The sequence below is a fragment of the Pan paniscus genome, chromosome 10, assembly GCF_029289425.2.
Source record: "Pan paniscus chromosome 10, NHGRI_mPanPan1-v2.0_pri, whole genome shotgun sequence".
Lineage (NCBI taxonomy): Eukaryota > Metazoa > Chordata > Mammalia > Primates > Hominidae > Pan > Pan paniscus.
The window spans coordinates 40,632,660-40,659,298 of NC_073259.2; the positions used below are offsets into that span (position 1 = coordinate 40,632,660).

The 26,639-nt window shown below is 44.8% G+C and overlaps 1 protein-coding gene across 13 annotated transcripts in view; it reads left to right on the forward strand.

Moving 5' to 3' along the window:
* Positions 1-26,639, forward strand: part of LOC100981854 (cyclic AMP-dependent transcription factor ATF-7) — a 117,468-nt gene that overhangs the window by 73,374 nt on the left and 17,455 nt on the right. For 9 of the 13 annotated variants that reach the window (XR_008620407.2, XM_063593477.1, XM_003831007.5 and 6 more), the window contains 6 exons: positions 8,656-8,807; positions 14,530-14,667; positions 17,442-17,599; positions 18,847-18,946; positions 19,481-19,594; positions 20,208-20,360. Coding sequence is in view for 12 of the 13 variants with exons in the window: in XM_063593477.1 (XP_063449547.1) it covers positions 8,656-8,807; positions 14,530-14,667; positions 17,442-17,599; positions 18,847-18,946; positions 19,481-19,594; positions 20,208-20,360 (815 nt within the window). In the remaining variant the exon portion in view is untranslated. The remainder of the gene's footprint in view (positions 1-8,655; positions 8,808-14,529; positions 14,668-17,441; positions 17,600-18,846; positions 18,947-19,480; positions 19,595-20,207; positions 20,361-26,639) is intronic. The other 4 variants (XM_003831006.6, XM_055095603.1, XM_008956395.4 and 1 more) reach the window with 1 other exon arrangement.

Consider the following 26,639-nt stretch of genomic DNA (forward strand, 5'->3'; position numbering starts at 1 on the left):
AGATTGTCAGTTCATAAATTCAACTTCCCTTGTGAACCCAGACACCATTGAGGGCACATTTCCAAAGCTCAAACAAGACATTTAGTCAGTGGGACTTTTCTAAGCCAATTTGGGTGACCTGGAACCTCTCAGCAGTTGTTTTAGATACTGTCTTGCTTGTATATGCCATTCTCAAGGGAGCCCTCTTAGCAACTGCTCTCAAACCAGGCAGCAATTCTGCTGTACCATTTTCAGCTAGGCAGACATACAAACCAAAGTGAGCTTTTTCTTTTGATCCATGAGAGGTTCTGATTTACCTCAATCTAAGCAAGCTTAATTCAATATTTAATTCCTAGGGTGTTTAGTTGGTGGTTATTACATTAGTTAATAACTCATATAAGACACAGTTTCTCAAGTATTACTAGCCAAAATGCTACCATAGACATGGAGAAGGAGAGACAGAACTTCCTCATCATACTTCCATACATGATGAAAGGGACTTACCACTTGCCTTTACAGACCTCCTATTCCTCATTAATTCAGCAGATATTTATTTCATATCTACTGTATACACCAGGCACATTTGCTAGGAGCTTGTAGATTTGTAATCCTTAGGAAAAAGACATAAATGGGAACATTGTCGTCAATGATCCCTAAGAAAACCTGGGGGAAGATCAGGTGTGGTGGCTCATGCCTGTAATCCCAATGCTTTGGGAGGCCAAGGCAGGAGGATTGCTTGAGGCTGGGAGTTCGAGACCAGCCTGAGCAGCATAGAGAGACCTTGTCTCTACAAAAAATGTTTAAAAATTAGCTAAATGTGATGATGCATGGCTATAGTCCTAGCTACTTGGGAGGCTGAGGTGGGAAGATAGCTTGAGCCCAGGAGTTTGAGGTTATAGTGTGCTATGACCGTGCTACTGCACTCTAGCCTAGACTACAAAGCAAGACCCTGTCTCTAAAAACAAAAGGAAAACCTGGGGGAGATCTTAGGGAATAGTGGATAGGGTATACATATAGGTCAGACATAATTAATTCAGGGCATATATTCATAAAAAAATTGTAGTATTTGCAGACAAGTGTAAGTGAATACTACAAACTATGAATACTAAATGAGTTAATATTAAGTAGAATTAATCAGAGGAAGTTTATCTGAGAGGTAAATTTGGGGCAAGGTTATAAAGTTGGAGAGGTTATTCCAAATGGGTAGAAGGGTCTATACCAAGTCTCCAGGGGTGGTAAGAGAACTTGCTCCAGGATGGTCTCAAGGAGAAAACATGTTCTCCTATTACTATTTGCTTTCAGTTCTGGAATGCTCATCTTGTTGCACATGACTTCAGCTATCATATATCTACGCTGGTAATTCTCACATCTCCAGTTAAGACCTGGTGTGTCATATGTATCCCAACCCCTTATGTGAACACTTACTTGGCTGCCTTTCAAGTCTTTATGTCAATGACTGAACTTAACCTCCTTGTCTCCTAAACCAGCTCCTTCTCCTTTGTTATTCATTAATATCAGTATTCTCAAAATCTTGAGTTGTTTTATTCTTCAAATTCTTTCTATTCTATTCCTTCCTATTCTCCCTGCCATCACCTTCTTTATGCTTGGATTCCTCCAAAGTCTCCTAGCTGGCCTCCTTGATTAGTCTCTCATTCTAATCCATGTTGCATACATACTATTGAAAAGCCAGTCTTCCTTAAATTCTACTCTTCTAGTCAAAATCTATCATTATTTTCCTGTTTTCTCTTTATTTATTTATATTTATTATTTATTTATTTATTTATTTATTTATTTATTTTTGAGACAGGGTCTCACTCTGTTGCCCAGACTGGAATGCAGTGGCGTAATCTCGGCTCACCACAACCTCCCCCTCCCAGGCTCAAGCGATTCTCCTGCCTCAGTCTCCTGAGTAGCTGGGATTGTAGGCGCGCGCCACTACCGCTCGGCTAATTTTTGTATTTTTAGTAGAGACGGGATTTCACCATGTTGGCCAGGCGGGTCTTGAACTCCTGGCCTCGAATGATCCACCTGCCTTGGCCTTCCAAAGTGCTGGGATTACAGGCGTGAGCCGCCCCCCTGGGCCCTTTTCTCTTTAAAGCTATTTAAGGCTGGACGCAGTGGCTCACGCCTGTAATTTCAGCACTTTAGAAGGCTAAGGCAAATGGATCACCTGAGGTCAGGAGTTCGAGACCAGTCTCACTAACGAGGTGAAACCCCATCTCTACTAAAAATACAAAATTAGCTGGGCATGTTGGCTCACGCCCATAATTCCAGCACTTTGGGAGGCTGAGGCAGGCATATCACAAGATCAGGAGTTCGAGACAAGCCTGGCCAACATAGTGAAACCCCGTCTCTACTAAAAATACAAAAATTAGCCAGGCGTGGTGGCGAGCTCCTGTAGTCCCAGCTACTCGGCAGGCTGAGGCTGAGGCAGGAGAATCACTTGAACCTGGGAGGCAGAGGTTGCAGTAAGCTGAGATCACACCACTGTACTCCAACCTGGATGACAGAGCAAGACTCCATCTCAAAAAAACAAACAAAAAAAATACAAAATTAGCCTGGCATGGTGGTGCATGCCTGTAATCCCAGATACTTGGGAGGCTGAAGCAGGAGAGTCGCTTGAACTCAGGAGGCAGAGGTTGTGGTGAGCCAAGATTGTGCCATTGCACTCCAGCCTGGGCAATAAGAGCAAAACTCTGTCTCGAAAAAAAAAAAAAGAAAGGGCTATTTATACCTGGATTTTCAGGCTCTTTATAACCTAGCACCATGGCATTCACCCAAGTTTGAATTTGTTTTTTTTTTGTTTTGGGGGGTATTTTTTTCTTTTTTTTTTTGAGACGGAGTCTCATTCTGTCGCCCAGGCTGGAGTGCAGTGGTGCGATCTCCGCTCATTGCAAGCTGTGCTTCCCGGGTCACGCCATTCTCCTGCCTCAGCCTCCCGAGTAGCTGGGACTACAGGCGCCCGCCGCCACACCTGGCTAATTTTTTTGTATTTTTAGTAGAGATGGGGTTTCACCGCGTTAGCCAGGATGGTCTCGATCTCCTGACCTCGAGATCTGCCTGCCTTAGCCTCCCAAAGTGCTGGGATTACAGGCATAAGCCACTGTGCCCGGCCGTTTTGGGGGGTATTTTTTGGAGACAGAGACTTGCTCTGTTGCTCAGGCTGGAGTGCAGTGGCACAATCACAGCTCACTGCAGCCTCAAACTCTTGGACTCAAGCCATCCTCCCACCTCACCCTCCCCAGTAGCTGGGACTACAGATGTGCACCACCACACACCCAGCTAATTATTTTATTTTTTGTAAAGATGGGTTCTAGCTTTGTTCCCCAAGTTGGTCTTGAACTCCTCGCCTCAGGCAACCCTCTTGCCTCGGCCTTCCAAAGTGCTGGGAGGCGTGAGCCACCATGCCCAGCGAAGTACTTATTTTTGTACACTATGATGCTTTCTACATATATTAGTTTTATTTTCTCAACTAGAAAGCATTCTCAGCTGAGCACTCTGGCTGACACCTATAATCCCAGCACTTTGAGAGGCCGAGGTAGGAGGATCACTTGAGCCCAGGAGTTAGAGGCCAGCCTGGGCAACGTAGCAAGACCCCATCTCTACAAAAAAATTTTACAATTAGCCAGGTGTGGTGGCGCATGCATGTAGTCCCAGCTACTTGGGAGTCTGAGGCAGGAGAATCACTTGAACCCAAGAGATTGAGGTTACAGTGAGCTATGATCATGCCACTGCATTCACTGGATGACAAATCGAGACCTTGTCTCTAAGAAAGAATAAAGAAAGAAGAAAAAAGAAAACGTTCTCTGGGGCCTAGCGACACAGCGGCTCACACCTGTAATCCCAGTGCTTTGGAAGGCACAGGTAGGAGGATTGCTTGAGGCCAGGAGTTCAAGGCCAGCCCTGGGCAACATGAGACCCATCCTAACAAAAAATTTTAAAAATTAGCCTCAGGCCAGGCACAGTGCCTCACGCCTACAATCCCAGCATTTGGGGAAGCAGAGGCAGAATGATTGCTTGAGGCCAGGAGTCCAAGACCAGCCTGGGCAACACAATGAAGGCCCCCTCTCTACCAAAAAAAATAGCTAGGCATGGTGGCACTCGCCTGTACTCCCAGCTACTCAGGAGGCTGAGGTAGGAGATCACTTGCATTCAGGAGTTCGAGGCTGCAGTGAGCTGTGATTATGCCACTGCCTCCAGCCTGGGTGACGACAGAGTGAGACCCTGTATTTAAAAATACATACATACATACATAGCTATAATCACACCACTGCACTCCAGCCTGGATAACAGAGTGAGACCCTGTATCTAAAAATAAATACATCATACATACATACATATATACATACATACATACATACATACATACATACATACATACATAAAATTAGCCGAGCATGGTGGTGCACACCTGTAGTCCTAGCTACTTGGGAGGCTGAGACAGAAAGATTGCTTGAGCCCAGGAGTTCAAGGTTTCAGTGAACCATGATCATGCCATTGCACTCCAGCCTGGGTGACAGAGCAAGACTGTCTCTTAAAAGAAAATGACCAAGTGTGGTGGCTCACACCTACAATCCCAGCACTTTGGGAGGCTGAGGTGGGCAGATCACTTGAGGTCAGGAGTTCAAGACCAGCCTGGTCAACATGATGAATCCCCGTCTCTACTAAAAATACAAAAATTAGCTGGGCATGGTGGTGCACACCTGAAATCCCAGCTACTTGGGAGGCTGAGGCAGGAGAATCACTTGAACCTGGGAGGCGGAGGTTGCAGTGAGCCAAAATTGTACCACTGCATCCAAACTAGGTAACAGAGTGAGACTCTGTCTCAAAAAAAAAAAAAAAAAAAAAAAGGCTGGGCATGGTGGCTCACGCCTGTAATCCCAGCACTTTGGGACACTGAGGCGGGTGGATCACAAGGTCAGGAGATCGAGACCATCCTGGCTAACACAGTGAAACCCCATCTCTACTAAAAATACAAAAAATTAGCCAGGCATGGTGGCGGGCGCCTGTAGTCCCAGCTACTCGGGAGGCTGAGGCAGGAGAATGGCATGAACCCGGGAGGTGGAGCTTGCAGTGAGCCAAGATCATGCCACTGCACTCCAGCCTGGGCTACAGAGAGAGACTCTGTCTCAAGGAAAAAAAAAAAAAGAGCCAGCCTGGGCAGCATAAAGAAACCCCATCTCTACAAAAAAATACAAAAATTAGTTAGGCATGATGGCGCACACCTGTGGTCCCAGCTACTTGGGAGGCTGAGGTGGGAGGATCACTTGAGCCTAGGAGGCAGAGGCTGCAGTGAGCCGAGATTGTGTCACTGCTCTCCCGCCTGGGTGGCAAAGTGAGATCTTGTCTCAAAAAAAGAAAAAAAAAGAAAAAGAGGCCGGGTGCGGTGGCTCATGCCTGTAATCCCAGCACTTTGGGAGGCTGAGGCAGGCGGATCACTTGAGGTCAGGAGTTTGAGACCAGCCTGGCCAACATTGTGAAACCCTGTCTCTACTAAAAATACAAAAAATTAGCCAGGCATGGTGGCATGTACCTGTAATCCCAGCTACTCTGGAGGCTGAGGCAGGAGTATCACGTGATCCTGGGAGGTGGAGGTTGCAGTGAGCCGAGATCACATTGCTGCACTCCAGCCTGGGTGACAAAGCAAGACTCTGTCTCAAAAAAAAAAAAGAAAGAAAGAAAAGAAAACATCATCTTAATTTTCAACAGCCAAAAGCCATATTTTCTTTTTTCTCCTGTTTTTTGTTTTTTGTTTTTTGTTTTTTGTTTTGAGACAGGTTCTGGCTCTGTCACTAGGGTGAACTGCAGTGGCACAATCTTGGCTCACTGCAACCTCTGCCTCCCAGGCTTAAGCCAATCTCTAAAAAAACTAGGATCACAGGCATGTACCACCACACCAGTTAATTTTTGTTGGTTGTTTTTTGTTTGTTTGTTTGTTTGAGATGGAGTTTCATTCTTGTTGCCCAGGCTAGAGTGCAATGGTGCAATCTCAGCTCACTGCAACCTCTGCCTCCCAGGTTCAAGCAATTCTCCTGCCTCAGCCTCCCAAGTAGCTGAGATTACAGGCATGCGCCACCATGCCTGGCTAATTTTGTATTTTTAGTGGAGACAGGGTTTCTCCATGTTGGTCAGGCTGGTCTCAAACTCCCGACCTCAGGTGATCCACTCGCCTCGGCCTCCCATAGTGTTGGGATTACAGGCGTGAGCCACCGCACCCAGCCAATTTTTGTATTTTTTGAAGAGATGGAGTTTTACCATGTTGCCCAGGCTGGTCTTGAACTCCTGAGCTCAAGGGGGGACTTGGCCTTCCAAAGTGCGAGGATTACAGGCCTTAGCCACTGCCCCAGCCTAAGAGCCATGTCTTAAATCTGGGCAGTACTCCTATATTCCTATCCCTCCCCTCCCCCCAAACATATGCATGCTACAAGTGTATGCATGTAGCACCAAAACATATAGAAAGTATTCAGTAAAAACTTACTGATTTTTTTGGCTAGGCGCGGTGGCTCACGCCTATAATCCCAGCACTTTGGGAGGCCGAGGAGAGCAGATCACCTGAGGTTGGGAGTTCGAGACCAGCCTGACCAACATGGAGAAACCCCATCTCTACTAAAAATACAAAATTAGCCGGGCATAGTGGCGCGTGCCTGCAATCCCAGCTACTTGGGAGGCTGAGGCAGGAGAATCCCTTGAACTTGGGAGGCAGAGGTTATGGTGAGGCGGAGGTTGCAGTGAGCTGAGATTGCGCCATTGCACTCCAGCCTGAGCAACAAGAGGGAAACTCTGTATCAAAACAAAACGAAACAAACACTTACTGATTTTTTTAGGATTCATTAGAGCAGGTTCAGGGTTCTCTGATATATTTGCAGTCTGTTTGTTCACAAACCAGAGCCATTTGAAAGTTAGAGGCCACCTGCAAAGTAAGGAATTAGGTTTAACACAGGAGAGCCTTTAAAAAACCAGAAATGAGCCTGAACAGCAGGGTGCAGGAGAAGTTTGTTTGAACCTCATATCAAAGGTCTGAAAGTCCCTCCTCTGCCATAGCCATGCCCTTAGCTGCCCCCTCCTGTTCCACTTGAGTTGTGATTTTGGGTATGCCCTTACTAAAGTACTCTCTAAGCATAAAGGATGATACTACTTCTACTCACCCAGGGATGGAGGGAAAGTGGCTTTATCGTTAGCCAACCAAAGCTGCCAGAGTACCTTTTAAAACTATTTTGAGAAGTAGTGGTAACTTTTCCAAACACTCTGATTCAGAAGAGGTTTTGTTTAAATTTTTTTATAAAAATTGTGCTGTTTCCATGGAAAATCCCACTGGACTATTTTCAATTGATCAGGCTAGAAGGGGTGTTTTTGGGTTTTTTTGTTTGTTTTTTTGAGACAGAGTCTCACTCTGTCACCCAGGCTGGAGTGCAGTGGCAGTGATCTCGGCTCACTGCAACCTCCACCTCCTGGGTTCAAGAGATTCTCCTGCCTCAGCCTCCTGAGTAGCTGGGACTACAGGCACCTGCCACTATGCCCACCTAATTTTTGTATTTTTTTGTAGAGATGGAGTTTCACCATGTTGGCCAGGCTGGTCTCAAACTTCTGACCTCAAGTGATACACCCATCTCAGCCTCCCAACATGCTGGGATTACAGGCATGAGCCACTGCGCCCAGCCAAGAAGGGGGTGATCTTAACCCCAGGTCTCACTCCTTAAAATATCATTTAAACATTGTTCTGTATTTCTGTCATTCATTCTAGCGGTTTGGGGTATGAGATGAATCCCTGAAGTAGCATGCCAAGGAAACCCATCGTAATAGAGTTAGGATCTGTGAACAAGATTCAGGTCTAAAAAAGCAGGATTGGGAGGGAGAATGTAAAATTCAAGTTGCTTAAAAAGTTCCCATGGGTTACCAAGAGCCTTTCTCTTCAGAAGGGCAGAGGCACTGTGTTGAGGAGAGACTCGTGCAGCCCCTGTGGGCATATTTTGGCTGGCAAATCTAAATCCGAATACCCTGGTTTCAGGAACTTGCTCTGGGCCTAGGTCTCTGTGAAATTAGGTCTATTGTTTACAGTTTCCTTTTCCAGCTCATGATCTTGCTGTCTTACTCCTCAGCCCCTAGATTTGCCTGGAATCCTTCAGAAGGTAACAGACCATTATTACCTCAGTGACCACTGAAAGACAAGGCACTATTTCTTACTCGGTAGCTTTAGTCAGCAAACTCAACCATCTGATCCTCAGTTTCTTCTCATCAGATTTTAACATCCATCTGCTTTTTCTGCTCACTTCAGACCTAGCAGGGAGTAAGTTTACGAAAGAAAATATTGCTTAACTATACTTGGTTTTCAAATCTAGAGGTTTCACAAAACTGTGTCACCTGTGTGGGTGGTTTGGTTTGGTTGGAGGTAAACGAGGTAAAACTAGCACTGAGAGAAAAGTGGGTACGTGGATAGTCACACAACAAAATACTGTTCAGTCTTCCCCCTGCTGGCTTTGAGGCAACACAACACAGACACCCTCTGGTGGCCTACCACCAGCCTTCGCCTACTAGAGCTCCATTAAAGCAAATTTGCCCTAACACAAAGACTCTCTCTCCAAATCAAAAAGTACAAATGCATTCTCTATATACTATTTAATATCAAGTTTTAATTTCAGATCAAAACTAAAACAGTTTCCTTTTCTTTCATGTCTACAGATCAAACTCCTACTCCAACTAGATTCCTGAAGAACTGTGAGGAGGTGGGACTCTTCAATGAACTAGCTAGCTCCTTTGAACATGAATTCAAGAAAGCTGCAGATGAGGATGAGAAAAAGGCAAGAAGCAGGACTGTTGCCAAAAAACTGGTGGTATTCAGACCTAGGCTATTTTTATTGTGCTTTGGGATAATTTTCTTAATTGGTTAAAACACAAAATCATGGGCTTAGTAGAGTAAAACCAGTAAAACCAGATAGTAGTCACTAATCCCAGTCAGCCATTCAGGTCTTTAGGAGTTCCAGATGATGGATCAGCACAAGTCTGTCGTCACCGAAAATTAGTCCTCTTGTTCTTCCAGGGGAGTATTAGTTTAATAATCTGTTTTTTAAAAAATATTTATATTATAAATATGTTGAAGATGTTAAAAGGTGATAAATTACTCAGATTTTGTTGGATAACATATTTGTTGCCAAATTCCACTCTTTTCTGAGCTGATCAGACTTCTCAGCTACACTGTTTTTTTTGAATCAGCAAGTCAATAAACATTTATCAAATTTCCACTCTTCTTTGTTTCAATATATGTGGTTTTTGCCTTTAAGTAGCTTTCTACTATTATTCAAAGCATTAAAGATAAAGAAGGATGTTCCTACTGTCTTTCAAAGGAGATCAACCAGGACAGTGAAAGAACTATAAACTATGTCACTTCGGGAACTTTTAAAGAAATCAAGTGGCCAAGCACATTGGCTCATGCTTGTAATCCCAGCACTTTGGGAGGCCAGGGTGGGAGGATTACAGGAGTTCAAGACCAGCCTTGGCAATAGCAGGACCTCCATGTTTACAAAAACAGTTTTAAAGATTGATCAGGCATGGTGGTGCATGCCTGTAGTCCTAGCTACTCGGGAGGCTGAAGCAGGAAGATTGCTTGAACCCAGGAGTTCAAGGCTGCAGTGAGCTATGATTGCACCACTGTGCTCCAGCCTGGGTGACAGAGTGAGACCCTATCTCTCTCTTTTTTTTTTTGTTTGAGACAAGAGTCTTGCTCTGTTGCCCAGGCTGGAGTGCAGTGGCACGATCTCAGCTCACTGCAAGCTCCGCCTCCCAGGTTCACGCCATTTTCCTGCCTCAGCCTTCCGAGTAGCTGGAACTACAGGCGCCCACCACCACACCTGGCTAATTTTTTTTTTATGTTTAGTAGAGATGGGGTTTCACCGTGTTAGCCAGGATGGTCTCGATCTCCTGACCTCGTGATCTGCTCGCCTCGGCCTCCCAAAGGGCTGGGATTACAGGCGTAAACCACCACCCCTGGCCCGGAGACCCTATCTCTTAAAAAAAAAAAAAAAAGGCCAGGCGCAGTGGCTCACACCCGTAATCCCAGCACTTTGGGAGGCCAAGGCAAGCAGATCACAAGACCAGCCTGACCAACATGGTGAAACCCCATCTCTACTAAAAATACAAAACTTAGCCAGGCGTGGTGGCGCACGCCTGTAATCCCAGCTACTCAGGAGGCTGAAACAGGAGAATCACTTGAACCCGGGAGGCAGAGGTTGCAGTGAGCCAAGATCATGCCACTGCATTCCAGCCTGGGCGACAGAGTAAGACTTTGTCTCAAAAACAAGAAAGAAATTGAGGAAATTTTGGTTGGAAAAGAGATCTAGTGTGAACAAATTGCGATCTTCAAGAGTATTCATTAAAAGAGGGATTACATTTATTCCTTGTGGTCCAAAGGTAGAAGTAGGACCACTGGGTGGAAGCTGTCACAAAATATGTTCAATTATATGTAGACCACTTAGTAGAGATATTGTAGAGGGGATTAAAATGCTGGAATCCCTTCTAATCCTGAGGCGCTATGATTCTCTGATTTTAGCCTTTATATAGTTCAGATCCCTAGATAATCCCTTAGTTTGGAAGACGAGAGGAAATACTTGAAGAAGCAGAGTCAAAGGAAGATAGTTCCCATGGAATAAGGGGCTTGGGGGAAAAAGAAAAATGCAAAGATCAAATTTTACTTTAGAATTAGAATTCTAGGTTATTGGTCACTATTTTTAAAATCAAGTCTGTGTTCCTGATTTTCTGGAATCTTAAAAGATTCCAACATCTCTATCCCAAAACATATATATAAACACATTAACCTCACAATTGCATGGTATAGTGAGGCATGGGATCCTATCAGAATATAGAATAGCTGGAACCGCTTCTATTTTTCCCTATATTTAAGAAAAAATTTCCATGGGAGCTCTTTCCTTCTAAGAGGGCATACATAGCAGGTAAATCAAGATAGTTATACATGACTTTTCCATCCAGTTTAAGTGGTAAGAAAGCAAGATAGTGTCTTTATCACTGGAGTTATTTCCAAGTTCCATAGATTTCTATGAGTTTCTTTTTATGCTATCTCCCTTAAACTAACAGAAAGAGGGCTGCGCGAGGCATGGTGGTTCACACCTGTAATCCCAGTGCTTAGGGAGGCCACACAGGAGGATTGCTGGAACTCAGGAGCTCGAGACCAGCCTGAGCAGCATGGTGAGACCTATCTCTACAAAAAATTTAAAAATCAGCTGAGTGTGGTAGCACACGCCTATGATCCTGGCTACTTAGGAGGCTGAGCCTAGGAGGTCAAGGCTGCAGTTAGCCATGATTGAACCACTGCACTCCAGCCTGGGCAGTGGAACAACACCCTGTCTTTATTTATTTTATTTTATTATTATTTATTATTTTTTTTTTTTGAGACAGAGTCTCCCTCTGTCACCCTGGCTGGAGTGCAGTAGCGCAATCTCGGCTCACTGCAACCTCCACCTCCCAGCTTCAAGCGATTCTCCTGCCTCAGCCTCCCGAGTACCTGGGATTACAGGTGCATGCCACGACGCCTGGCTAATTTTTTTGTATTTTTAGTAGAGATAGGGTTTTGCCATGTTGCCCAGGCTGGTCTCAAACTCCTGAGCTCAAGCAATCTGTCCACCTCAGCCTCCCAAAGTGCTGGGATTATAGGCGTGAGCCACCGCGCCTGGCCCAGACCCTGTCTTTAAATAAATTAATAAAGCAGGGAAACTCAGTAGCACATATTTGTAGTTCTACTTTTTTTTCTTTTTTTTTTTTTTTGAGACGGAGTCTCACTCTGTCATCCAGGTGGAGTGCAGTGGTGCGATCATGATGGCTCACTGCAACCTCCGCCTCCTGAGTTCAAGTGATTATCCTGTCTCAGTCTCCCAAGTAGCTGGGACTACAGATCCGTGCCACCATGCCTGGCTAATTTTTGTATTTTTAGTAGAGACAGGGTTTCACCATGTTGGCCTGGCTGGTCTCGAACTCTTGACCTCATGATCCACCCACCTCAGCTTCCCAAAGTGCTGGGATTACAAGCATGAGCCACTGTGCCTGGCCTCGTATTTTTTTTGAGACAGAGCCTCACTCTGCTGCCCAGGCTAGAGTGCAGTGGTGCTTGCAACCTCAAACTCCCAGGCTCAAGTGATCCTCCCGCCTCAGTCCCTGGAGTAACTAGGACTACAGGCACTCACCACCACACCCAGCTAATTTTTGCATTTATTTTTAGAGATGGGGTTTTGCCATGTTGCCCACACTGGTCTTGAACTCCAGGGCTCAAGAGATCCACTAGCCTCAGCTTCCCAAAGTGCTGAGATAACAAGCGTGAGCCACCACACCTGGTCTTGTAGTTCTGCTTTCAAATGGCAGAACTAGCCACAGTCTTTTGTCATTTTTTTTCATTCATTCATTCATTCATTCATTCATTGACAGGATCTTGCTCCGTCTCCCAGGCTAGAGTGCATTGGTAGAATCTTGGCTCACTGCAGCCTCCACCTCCTGAGCTTAACCAGTTCTCCCACCTCAGCCTCCCAAGTAGCTGGGACTACAGGCGCGTACCACCATGCCTGACTAATTTATTTTCATAGAGACAGGGTCTCACTATGTTGCGCAGGCTGGTCTCAAACTCCTGGGCTCAAGCAGTCCTCCCACCTCGAACTCCCAAAGTGCTGAGATTACAGGCATGAGCCACCACACCTGTCCAAGAAAGGGTTTTGCTATTTGCACAGGCTGGTCTAGAATTTCGGGCCTCAGGTGATCCTCCCACCTTGGCCTCCCAAAGTGTTGCGATTACAGGCATGAGCCACCACACTTGGCCTATGAGGGATTTTATACCCAATTTATTATAGGCAAATTCAAGAAAATTAGCTTCCCATAAAAAGCTTCAAGTCTTTTTCATTGCCATTTTAGCTCAGTTGACACTTCCGGGAGACTAGTTTATAGTCAGCCCTTTCCTCACTGGGCATTCCTTGGTGTATCCTCCTGCCTGTACAGGAGTGGTCTTTACTTCCCCTTAATGAGAAGTACAGGCTCAGTGGAAGAGTCTCCAGAAGTGTTTAATGAGCGTGGAACTTTGCTGAACCACAGCTTTGCTAGGAGACGCCCTAGAGGATTTCAAATCTATGGTTGTATTTACTTAGAGGCTTCTCCTTCCCACTAGTCTCTGACTTAAGAGATCTCAGAATTAGCTAAATTGGACCTGACATCTTAGCTATGTAGAAAAAATGAGGCAGAAATGAAGCTACTTTTGCTGTTGCTCACCCTCCTCAGATTGGGGAAAATGAACCACTACTACCTTCTCTAATGTAGTAGATATCACATTATCTTTAATTTACTCAGCTAGCTATCAAGAAGGTTTCTAAGGGTTAGGGTAGCAAGGGAAGATCTTGAAACAAGCAGTTGCTTCACCAAGAAGCCTGGGATACAGGATAGATAGAACAAAGGATCCACTTTGTTATGAAACTGAACTGCAATGCCAACCCTCCTATCCTGGTTCAGTGTCAAGGCCATTATCTCAGATGGTTTATTGTTCCCTGCAAGGCCGTTTACAGCTCCACAGTTCTGTGAGGTGATTGTATCACTGCCAGGAAAGTGCTCTTTCCTTTCTGGTTTTCTCCAGTCTTGCTCCTAAGACCAAGTTGTCATTTATTTCACCAATCAGATGAACAGCCTTTCTTTTCTGTTACCCCAAACCCCTTGTCTACCTGATACATCCAGCACCATATTTTGGGGTGAGATCACCATCAAGCATAGTGAGTTCCCCAGAAAATACCTTTCCTATCTGGTTTGCAGTACTTGAATAGCCAGTTTGTCTTTGTTTGCTTTTGGTAATTGGGTAATCCTTGTTGGCAGAGAAAGTGTTCACAGCTCTCCAGTGGCCAGCAGATTCAGGAATTATTTTGATTTCCTGAAAAATATTATCATAATATTTGCATGGATTTAAATGGCATCTTTTTTTTCAGGTCTTTATAAATATTTGTTTACCATTGGTGAAGCAGGTATCATCTTCATCTTATAGTTGGGGAAACAGAAGCCCTGAGAATTACCGACAAAATGATTTGGCCAGAATTGTACATAAAACATAAGGGGCCCATATTTCTTGGCCGGATGCAGTGGCTCACGCCTGTAATCCCAACACTTTGGGAGGCTGAGGCAGGTGAATCACCTGAGGTCGGGAGTTCGAGATCAGCCTGACCAACATGGAGAAACCCCATCTCTATTAAAAATAAAAAATTAGCTGGGCGTGGTGGCACATGCCTATAATCCCAGCTACTTGGGAGGCTGAGGCGGGAGAATCTCTTGAACTTGGGAGGTGGAAGTTGCAGTGAGACGAGATCACACCATTGCACTCTAGCCTGGGCAACAAGATTGAAACTATGCCTCAAAATACAAAACAAAACAAACATAAGGGGCCCACATTTATTTGACATGCAGTTCAGTGCATTGAATAAGAGCAGAACTTCTTAGAAGCATATTCCCTTATCTTGGAAATGGGAAAATATAGATTCAACCTGAAAGGAATCATAGGGTTAAACTCTGTTCATTTTTCTTTCACAACAGGCTGCTGCTGGGCCCCTTGACATGTCTCTGCCTTCCACACCAGACATCAAAATCAAAGAAGAAGAGCCAGTGGAGGTAGACTCATCCCCACCTGATAGCCCTGCCTCTAGTCCCTGTTCCCCACCACTGAAGGAGAAGGTAAATTCTCTACCAAGGATCATCTCAAATGTTAATTGATAAAGTTTTGATTCGTTAATTATATAAATAGTGTGTCCTAACTACTCAGGAGGCCAAGATGGGAGAATCACTTGAGCCCAGAAATTCAAGACCAGCCTGGGCAACATGGAGAAACCCCATCTCCACTTAAAATACAAAAATTACCTGGGCATGGTGGAGCATGCCTGTAGTTCCAGCTACTTGAGAGTATGAGGTGGAGGATCACTTAAGCCCTGGAGGTCGAGGCTGCAGTGAGCTGTGATTGCTCCACTGCACCCCAGCCTGGGCAACAGAGTGAGACTGTCTCAAGAAAACAAAAAAGTATGTATTATAGGAGGACCGATTGTATTTAAAGGAATGTTATTTAGAAGATTTATATAAATTATACCTATTCTCCTTCCCAGCAATTTCACTTATAAGTCTATATGGAAGAGAAATTAGTGTATATGTCTACCAAAAGAAGTATGTTAGAATGTTCATAGCAATTGTATTCTTTTGTTGTTGTTGTTGTTGTTGTTGAGACAGTCTCACTCTGTCACCCAGGCTGGAGTGCAATGGCGTGATCTTGGCTCACTGCAACCTCTGCCTCCCAGGTTTAAGTGATTCTCCTGCCTCAGCCTCCCAAGTAGCTGGGACTACAGGTGCGTGCCACCACGCCCGGCTAATTTTTGTACTTTTAGTAGAGATGGGGTTTCACCACATTTGTCAGGCTGGTCTCGATCTCCTGACCTCAGGCGATCTGCCCGCCTCGGCCTCCCAAAGTGCTAGGGTTACAGGATTGAGCCACCGCGCCCAGCCAGCAATTGTATTCTTAATAGCCAAAAATCAGTCAGGCACGGTGGCTCATGCCTGTAATCCCAGCACTTTGGGAGGCCGAGGTGGTGGAATCACTTGAGGCCAGGAGTTCAAGACCAGCCTGGCCAACATAGTGAAACCCCATCTCTACCAAAAATACAAAAATTAGCTGGATGTGGTGGTGTGTGCCTATAATCCCAGCTACTCGGGAGGCTGAGATAGGAGAATTGCTTGAATCCAGGAGGCCAAGGTTTCAGTGAGCCAAGATTGCACCATTGCACTGCAGCCTGAGCGACAGAGCGAAACTCCGTCTCAAAAAAAAAAAAAAAAAGTGAACTGATAATTACACAGCAATGTGAGTGAATCCCACAAACATATCCAACAACAACAAAAAAGTCATACACAAAAGTACATACTTATAAAATTCAAGAAGAGGCAAAACTGTTTGACAATGATAGAACTCAGGATAGCATTTACCTCCTGTGAAGGAATGATGTGGATTGGAAAGGGACATAGAACTTTCTGGGGTGCTGGAAATGGTCTGTATCCTGATTTTACATCTGTAACAAGTCATCTTGTTTTTTTTTTCTTTTGAGAGAAAGTCTTGCTCTGATGCCCAGGCTGGAGTGCAGTGGTGCAATCTCAGCTCACTGCAACGTCTGCCTCCCAGGCTCAAGCAATTCTCTTGCTTCAGCCTCCCAAAGTGCTGGGATTACAGACGTGAGCACCGCACCCAGCCTAAAAGTCATTTTGTTGTTATGACTTTAATGCACATCACTGTATGTTATACTTCAATTAATAAGTGAGAAAGAAAAATTCACATAATTCATAAATTGGACATCTAACAGTTTCGAAAAAATGTCATCCTAGAGAGAAGTGATTTAAAGGAAGTATCTACTAGGAGTCTGATGATTATTCTTTTTAAAGGAAGTACTTTCATGAAGTACTATTTTTAATACATTTATTGAAATATAGTACATGTACAGAAAAGTATATAAATTGTAATTATATAACTTACTGAATTTTCACGAAGTCAGTAGTCTGTATAACCAGCACCTAGATCAAAAACATTTTCTTAGAACCTCAGAAGCCCCCTCATGCTTCCTCCTTCTTTCAATCTACTGCTCTGCCAGTGGTTGTTAATTTTAACATCCACTATGGATAGAGCATCTATATCTCATGTTACTTCCCTCCAAATTTGATAACTTCTCAAATCTGTCTTCTCATAAACATTACAACCATCCCATCTCCTCCCTTTTCTTTTTTTTTTTTTTTTTTTTTTTTTTTTTTTTGAGGCAGAGTCTCGCTCTGTCGCCAGGCTGGAGTGCAGTGGTGCGATCTCAGCTCACTGCAGCCTCCTCCGCCTCTCTCCTCCCTTTTCATCAGCAACAAAGTCCTACAGACTGTCTGGGGATGCTGTCAAGGCCATTTGACCACTGGCAGTCTAAGATCTTAAGAAGTTAACAATGAGAGCAGTTTGTTTTATTACAGTATGATCATTATCCAAACTTCCATAGCCCTTTTTTAAGAGGTGTGTTGGAGATGTTGGGTTGCCTCATTACCATCATTACCAGTATACCTGCCTTTTCCCATTGAAGTTCAGAGGACACTTGGTATCAAGTTTAGAATGAGAGTATCTAGATTGTGAAAAATTATAACAATCTCTAGAATTTATATGGTACTACAGTGCTGCTTCAAAGATTTCAAGTGATATTCCAACTGTCATCTTATTTATGTAGCCATTGTCTCTGAAAGGGGAGATGACCAAGAGATCTTAATACACCATTCCTCCTGAATGGATGAGTGAGTTATGGGTCCCTGATCCTGATGGAATCAGGTCATGATTTAATGAGTGGCTCTAATGCTCTTTCCAATAAATTTGTACTAGATTTTACCATCTATATATTTCCCTGTAAGCACACCTTAAAACATTTTGTGATCTGTTGGTTTCTTTTCTCCAGGAGGTTACCCCAAAGCCTGTTCTGATCTCTACGCCCACACCCACCATTGTACGTCCTGGCTCCCTGCCTCTCCACTTGGGCTATGATCCACTTCATCCAACCCTTCCCTCCCCAACCTCTGTCATCACACAGGCTCCACCATCCAACAGGCAAATGGGGTAAGTACAGAGAGCAGGGAGAAGTAGTGAAGGCTGCATTTCTTTCCATTACATGAAACTATTTGATAAAACTGGGACTGTTTTTCAATACCCAAGGAAAATAAGTCACTGAGATTATCTCTCAAAATAAATTTTTCCCCCATAAACAGAATCTTCTTTACCTTTTTAATAGACAAGCAAATATTTATTTGGAGGTAATACTTTTTGTTTTTTTTGGGGTTTTTTTGAGATGGAGGCTCGCTCTGTCGCCCAGGCTGGAGTGCAGTGGCACGATCTCGGCTCACTGCAAGCTCCATCTCCCGGGTTCAGGCCATTCTCCTGCCTCAGCCTCCCGAGTAGCTGGGACCACAGGCGCCTGCAACCACGCCCAGCTAATTTTTTGTATTTTTAGTAGAGACGGGCTTTCACCGTGTTAGCCAGGACGATCTCGATCTCCTGACCTCGTGATCCGCCTGCCTCTGCCTCCCAAAGTGCCGGGATTACAGGCGTGAGCCACCGTGCCCGGCCGGGGGTAATACTTTCTTAATTTAAGGGTTTAATACTTCTTTAATCTAAAAAGAGCTCTTAAAACATTAGAAGTTCATTACAGTGTGGAAAACACACCCTATTTCTAGTACCCTATTGGGGTACTACTGAATGAAACACTGAAACCCATTAAGTCTCCTCAGTCCCAGTTAGGGTTCTTGGTCTTTGCCACCTCTAATTTTATTTGTCTGTTTGTCTTCACTCCTGGCTCGGTACCCATGGGTTAAGAGGCTGTTGTCAGGATTCAGATTCTTAGAGCTTATTGTTCTCTGGACCCACTAGGAAAAATAAAAAGGGACAACTTCTTTTTGAGGCAGGGTAGAGCAAGCCATGGAAAGAAACAAGAGAAACATTCAGATTTGGCCATCATGTGACCTAACTCAGCTTTGCAAAATGACGACTTTGATCCAACTTCCCCTTTCCCAAGGCAAGCCAGTGGTAGGGATGTTTAATTGTTCTAAACCCTTTAATAGGATTAGCTTCCTACTATTTGAGTTTGCTTAATTTGCAAAGTATAAAGATTTTGCCATTTTTCTCCATCTATAAGGTAAGTTGAATAGGATTCCCTGCCTTCTCACCTTCATGAGGGTGTCAAGATTTTTACCATGCTGCCCTATACCTTCCCTAACTAGAGAAGACTGGAAAATCTTCTGTAATTATAAGAGGAAGATCCATGGACAAAAGGTCTGTGTTATGAGCATTTCACTTCATGTCTCCTCTAGGTCTCCCACTGGCTCCCTCCCTCTTGTCATGCATCTTGCTAATGGACAGACCATGCCTGTGTTGCCAGGGCCTCCAGTACAGATGCCGTCTGTTATATCGGTGAGCTCTGTAGTTGGGGCAGCCAACCCTACCAACATGGTAATCCTTCCCTTCCACCTGAATGGTCATAAAATACACATGAGCCCCAGGGAAATGTGGGCTCTGATCTATATTAGTTGAGCATGGCAGCCTGCCTAAACTCTTCACTAACCTCTGCCAATCCAGCACTATGGAACACTAGATAAAGACTCATCTGGACAATTGGCTCCTGGTCTAGGAATTGATCTTGCCAGCCCACTGATTAGTTGCTTTCACTTGGCACGTAGCACCTCCCAAATTGCCCAACATTTTCCTCAAGATAACAGCCCCAACCCTTCCCACAGAAATTGCCCCAACACTGAAGGATTAAATTCCCTACTCTGGTGCTCCATGGAGAAAGGTATTTCCCAGGCTGTCCCTGCACGCCCTATGGGCACATTGCACACAACAGGCCCTGACGTGCCAATCTCAAAAGCGCTTCATTTTAGGGAAACTGTTGCCCCACCGATGGTATTATGTTCCCTTCTCTTTTTTTTTTTCCTTCTCTCGATCCAGCTGGCCAGACCTGTGTCCATGGTGCCCAACATTCCTGGTATCCCTGGCCCACCAGTTAACAGTAGTGGCTCCATTTCTCCCTCTGGCCACCCTATACCATCAGAAGCCAAGATGGTGAGTACATCCCAGTCTGGGGCAATGTTGGCCTTTCTGAAAGAAGTGGGTGATACCAGCCTAGGTCTTTCAAGTGAGCCAAGCAAAGGAACCTTCTGGGGCTTGCAAAGCTAAGGACTCCCTGCTGTGGGGTCTGGAAAAGAAAAGACTCCAATTCATAGCTCCCATCTCCTCTCCCCACCTTTAGAGCCTGGTACATAGACCATGGCAGTGAAAAGAGGCAGCACAGATTGTTTGGAATGGAACACTTGCCGTTTTAGGGTGACAGATGGAGGGTGGGCGAGTGGGCAGGGGAGCTGGCCAAGAGGTGAATAGCTGTGTAACCAGCATTTGGCCAGGCTCCAGGAGAGAGCTTTCATCTGGACACTATTGCTTTAACAACCCCCAGCCCCCAACTGTGCCCAGGATGATAGCCAGGGAACAGAGTAGGCATTTTAGGGATCCAGGTGCACATTTTCTCTGCCTGTCATTTTCTCTTAATTCCTCTGTTAAGGGAGAACTAGAGTGGAAATTTTAGCTGTCTATAAGGTCAATAATAAAATCTAAGGCCACTCTTCTCATCCTTGATAGAATCTGATCCTTAACAAGCATTTTTTCTTATCTTTGCCCACAGAGACTGAAAGCCACCCTAACTCACCAAGTCTCCTCAATCAATGGTGGTTGTGGAATGGTGGTGGGTACTGCCAGCACCATGGTGACAGCCCGCCCAGAGCAGAGCCAGATTCTCATCCAGCACCCTGATGCCCCATCCCCTGCCCAGCCACAGGTCAGTGGCTCTTACTCTTTATGTCATATCTTTATGACGTATCTTTATGTCATATCTATTGTTCAAGGAGCAGAAAATTAGAGAAGAATGGACTTCAGCTTTCTGGGTTTCTTCCTGCTTACTTTGGTTCTTGATGGCAGTTTGACTATAGCAAAACGTACCATTCTTTTTATTATTTATTCATTTTTATTTTAGCTGAGACCATCATGTAATAACAAAAACACACCATTCTTTATTCACCCTTGTGTTAGACTTTCATGCGAACAGACTGAGTAATGCAGAACTGTTGCAGCAGCGGCCTCACTTTTTTTTTTTTTTTTTGAGATGGAGTTTCGCTCTTGTTGCCTGGGCTGGAGCGCAGTGGTGCAGTCTCAGCTCACTGCAACCTCTGCCCCCCGGGTTCAAGCGATTCTTCTGCCTCAGCCTCCCGAGTAGCTGGGATTACAGGCACCCACCACCATGGCCAGCTAATTTTTTGTATTTTTAGTAGAGGCGGGGTTTCACCATGTTGGCCAGGCTGGTCTCCAACTCCTGACCTGAGGTGATCCACCCATCTCGGCCTCCCAGAGTGCTGGGATTCCAGGCGCAAGCCACCATGCCCAGCCCCATTTTTTCCATATATGAGTCATGGTTTAGTGTATCTGTAGAATCCTCTAAAATATGACAGAGCCTTACTTCAAGCCACACAGTAAACAAAAGAGGCTCCCCTAGTCTCTTTCCTATCTATTAAGTCTTAAATAAAAGTAATAACTTACCTGATAAGATTTTACAACAAAAACCATAACAATATATTAATGAAATGTGATGTTACAGTGTTAAGATACCTCAAAAAATAGGTTGGGTGAGGTGGCTCACGCCTGTAATCCCAGCACTTTGGGAGGCCAAGGCAGGCGGATCTTCTGAGGTCAGGAGATCAAGACCAGCCTGGCCAACATGGCAAAACCCTGTCTCTACTAAAAATACAAAAAATTAGCTGGGCATGGTGATGTGCGCCTGTAATCCCAGCTACTCAGGAGGCTGAGGCAGGAGAATCGCTTGAACCTAGGAGGTGGAGGTTGCAGTGAGCTGAGATCACACCACTGCACTCCAGCCTGGGTGATAGAGTGAGACTTTGTCTCAAAAGAAACAAACTAACAACGACAACAACAACAAATAAATAAATAAATAAAAATTAAAAAATATAAAAAAATAAGACACCAAAAAACACCTCATTACCAATTAAATCCCTTTTTATCACAGAGAAACTAAAATCCTAAAAAAGGCAGAGGGGTCCCATTTAGTTACCCATTTCTCTTCTCAAGGAGATCTCAGTTTTAACAAGATTCTTTGGAAACTGAATAGTCCTCAGTTTTCATATCATCTGCACTGAACAGGTGACAGCACCTGAGATTAGTTTCTAGAATTATACCCTTTGCCTGGCCCCTGTTTTCCTGATGTCACCACCTGCTTCATCAGTTACTGCCACATGTCCAAACATTTCATGGCCATATGCTACGGTAAAGCTTGGCCAACAACAAAAGCTTTCATTTGAGTTTTCCTGTTGGAAGCTAAGGCTGCCTACCCTCCTGTAACCCCACTGAAGCCAGTCCTGAAGATGGCAAAGCAGTAGCCCCCTTGCCTGAGTTGTGCTGCCTTCTCTCTTGGGGAAATGACATAGCTTCCTTTTTAGTTTTGTTTATTTTTAAAATTTGTATTATAAATAGGCCAGGTTCAGTGGCTCACGCCTGTAATCCCAGCACTTTGGGAGGCCGAGGTGGGCAGATCACAAGGTCAGGAGTTCGAGACCAGACTGACCAACATGGTGAAACCCCATCTCTACTAAAAAAAATACAAAAATTAGCCAGGCGTGGTGGTGCACGCCTGTAATCCCAGCTACTCAAGAGGCTGAGGCAGAAGAATTGCTTGAGCCTGGGAGGTGGAGGCTGCAGTGAGCCGAGATCGTGCCACTGCACTCCAGCCTGGGCTACAGAGCGAGACTCCATCTCAAAAAAAATTAAAAAAAAAAAAAAAATATATATATATATGTATTTATATATATGTGTGTATATATATATGTGTGTGTGTATATATATATATAAAATAAATAATAGTAGAGGGCCGGGCGTGGTAGCTCACAGCTGTAGTCCCAGCACTTTGGGAGGCCAAGGCAGGTCAAGAGTTCGAGACCAGCCTGACCAACATGGTGAAACCCGTCTCTACTAAAAATACAAAAAAAATTAGCCAGGCGTGGTGGCTCGTGCCTGTAATCCCAGCTACTCAGGAGGCCGAGGCATGAGAATCGCTTGAACCCGGGAGGCGGAGGTTGCGGTGAGCCGAGATCGCACCATTGCACTCCAGCCTGGGCAACAAGAGTGAAACTCCGTCTTAAATAAATAACTAAATAAATAATAGTAGAGACAGGGTCTCACTATGTTGCCCAGGCTGGTCATGAGTTACTGTACCTGAAGCCAGTCCTGAACATGGTAAAGCATGTCCAGCTTCCTCTTTTTATATATATATAATTTTAAAAGAGATGGAGACTCGCCATGTTGCCCAGGCTAGTCTCATACTCCTGGACTCAAGCAGTCCTCCCGCCTCTGCCTCCCAAAGTGCTGCGATTATAGGCCCTAGCCACCATGCCCAGCCCCAGCTTCCTTTTTAATCAACACTGATTCCTTTCCTTGTCGTTCTTCCCGTTTCTCTTGGCCTAGTCTTTCACCTCCATTCCCTGCATGACTTACTGAAATGCCTATGACAGAATAGGAACCTTTCCTTTCCCCTATTCTCCTAAAGAACTAATTTTTTCTTTTCTTTTCTTTTCTTTTTTTTTTTTTTTTTTTAAGATGGAGTCTCGCTCTGTCACCCAGGCTAGAGTGCAGTGGCACGATCTCGGCTCACTGCAACCTCCGCCTCCCTGGTTCAAGCGATTTTCCTGCCTCAGCCTCCTGAGTAGCTGGGATTACAGGCAACCACTATCATGCCCGGCTAATTTTTGTATTTTCAGTAGAGACGGGGTTTCACCATGTTGGCCAGGCTGGTCTCGAACTCCTGACCTCAGGTGATCCACTCGCCTCGGCCTCCCAAAGTGCTGGGATTACAGGCGTGAGCCACCACACCCAGCCAATTTTTTGTGTTTTAGTAGAGACGGGGTTTCACCGTGTTGCCCAGGCTGGTCTCAAACTCCTGAGGTCCGGCAATCCACCCGCCTTGGCCTCCCAAAGTGCTGGGATTACAGGCATGAACTACTGCACCTGGCCATAAAGGACTAATCTTTACATGTGCTCCAGTCAGCTAAAGATAAAGAGGAAGCCGAAATTCTCAGGAGAATTACTGTAAATTTCTTATACAATGAGAAACAGTGAACCAAGGCCTCTAGTTCATTAAATTGAGTTGGAAATTTCTTCTCCATTTTTTTATTTTGAGAGAGATAATATTAGTCTGAATTTTAAAAAATTATTTCTTGGCCGGGCAGGGTGGCTCACATCTGTAATCCCAGCACTTTGGGAGGCTGAGGTGGGTGGATCCCAAGGTCAGGAGATCGAGACCATCCTGGCTAACACGGTGAAACCCTGTCTCTACTAAAAATACAAAAAATTAGCCAGGCATGGTGGCAGGCGCCTGTAGTCCCAGCTACTCAGGAGACTGAGGCAGGAGAATTGCTTGAACCTGGGAGGTGGAGGTTACAGTGAGCCAAGATTGCACCACTGCACTCCAGCCTGGGTGACACAGCAAGACTCCATCTCAAAAAAAAAATCATTTCTTAATTATCTATATTAATGGAGAATATAATTCAGTAGGGCCTAGAGTAGAGTACAAGATTCTTTTTTTTTTTGTCAGAGTCTCACTCTGTCACTCTGGCTGGAGTGCAGTGGTGTGATCTTGGCTCACTGCAACCTCCATCCTGGTCTAAGCCATGCCTCAGCCTCCCAAGTAGCCAGGATTACAGGTGTGCACCACCACGCCCAGCTGATTTTTATATTTTTAGTAGAGGTGGGATTTCACCATGTTGGCCAGGCTAGTCTTGAACTCATGGCCTCAAGTGACCACCTGCCTCGGCCTCCCAAAGTGTTGGGATTACAGGCGTGAACCACCATGCCCAGCATCTTTTTTTTGTTTGTTTTTGAGTCAGGTTCTTGCTCTGTTGCCCAGGCTGGAGTGCAATGGGACAGTCATGGCTCACTTGCAGCCTCAACCTTCTGGGCTCAAATGATCCTCCCACTAGAGCCTCCTAAGAAGCTGGAATGACAGGAATGCATCACCATGCCCAGCTAATTTTATTTATTTGTAGAAACGGATCTCACTATGTTGCCCAGACTGGTCTCTAACTCCTGGGCTCCAGTGATCCTCCCAACCTCGGCCTCCCAAAGTGCTGGGATTACAGGCATAAGCCACTGCGCCTGGCCTCACATGTAACTTTTTTATTTTTATTTTTTATTTTTTATTTTTTTGAGACAGGGTCTCGCTCTGTTGCCCAGGCTGGAGTGCAGTGGCGCAATCTCAGCTCACTGCAACCTCCACCTCCCAGGTTCAACCGATTCTCCTGCCTCAGCCTCCCGAGTAGCTGGAATTACAGGCATGTGCCACCATGCCCAGCTAATTTTTGTATTTTTAGTAGAGACGGGGTTTCACCATGTTGGCCAGGCTGGTCTTGAACTTCTGACCTCAGGTGATCCACCCGCCTTGGCCTCCCAAAGTGCTGGGATTACAGGCGTGAGCCACGGCGCCCGGCCCAACTGTTTTATTTTTTACTTTTTTAGAGACCGAGTGTTGCTCTGTCGCCCAGGCTAGAGTAGAGTGGTGCAATCTCAGCTCACTGCAACCTCCCCCTGCCAGGTTCAAGCAATTCTTCTATCTCAGCCTCCCAAGTAGCTGGGATTACAGGCGCCTGCCACCACACCTGGCTAATTTTTGTATTTTTAGTAGAGACGGGGTTTTGCCATGTTGGCCAGGCTGGTCTCGAACTCCTGACCTCAGGTGATCCACCTGCCTCGGCCTCCCAAAGTATTGGGATTACCAGAAGCCATCCTAATATTACCAGAAGCCATCCCAAAGTATTAGGATGACCAGAAGCCATCCTAATAACATAGAGTTGTTTTAACACACATTTTGTATGTTATATGTATTATCTACTGTATTCCTACAATAAAGGATGCTAGAGAAAAGAAAATATTAAGAAAATCATAAGGAAGAGACAATATATTTACTATTCATTAAAATAGAAGTGGAGTATCATAAAAGTCTTCATCCTCCTCATCATCTTCGCATTGAGGAGGAGGAGGAGGGCTTGGTCTTGCTGTCTCAGGGGTAGCAGAAGCAGAAGAGGTGGAGAAGTTGGAAAGGGGGCCGGAGAAGCAGGTACACTTGGTATAACTTTTTTTTTTTTTTTTTTGAGACCGAGTTTCACTCTTGTTATCCAGGCTGGAGTGCAGTGGCTCAATCTCGGCTCACTGCACCCTCTACCTCAGGTTCAAGCAATTCTCCTGCCTCAGCCTCCCAAGTAGCTGGGATTACAGGCATGCGCCACCACGCCTGGCTAATTTTATATTTTTAGTAGAGATGGGGTTTCTCCATGTTGGTCAGGCTGATCTCAAACTCCCGATCTCAAGTGATCCGCCTGCCTTGGCCTCCCAAAATGCTGGGATTACAGGCATGAGCCACCATGCCCAGCTGGTCGGTATAACTTATTTTTTTAAATCTGCATGTAAGTGGACCTTTGCAGCTCAAGCCTGTGTTCAAGGCTGAACTTTTTTCTACAGATGGTTGACCTTTCTACATTTTAAGAAATTTTTGGCTTCTATTATAAAATTGGCCTTTCTTCTCCAAGTGCATCCCAACTAACAGAAAGGGATGATCCAAAAATGCTTTAGTGACAAGGAACTTCAGCTTGAACTTTAAAAACAAGACAGTCCTATATCACCAATTTGTAAAGGGATTAAACATTTTTTGTTTATAAACAAAAGGGGGTTGTTCTTCAGGATGATTAATAACTGATTATAAATAAAAATAATATGCTTATCTATATCTCCCCATAATAACTCATATGTCACTGGTAGTGAAATGGATAAGAACATTTGTCTCCATTTCTGAAACCTGTAATAGTATGTAATTGTTTGTACATATCACTTGTCCAAATCAGTGATTCTCAAACTTTTTTATTTCACAGTCTCCCTAAAAGTTCCCCTAAAATCCTCCCCCAATTCTGATTTCCCTGCCTATAAGATTCCCTTTTTGTTTTGTTTTGTTTTGTGAGATGGAGTTTTGCTCTTGTTGCCCAGGCTGGAGTGCAATGGCATGATCTCA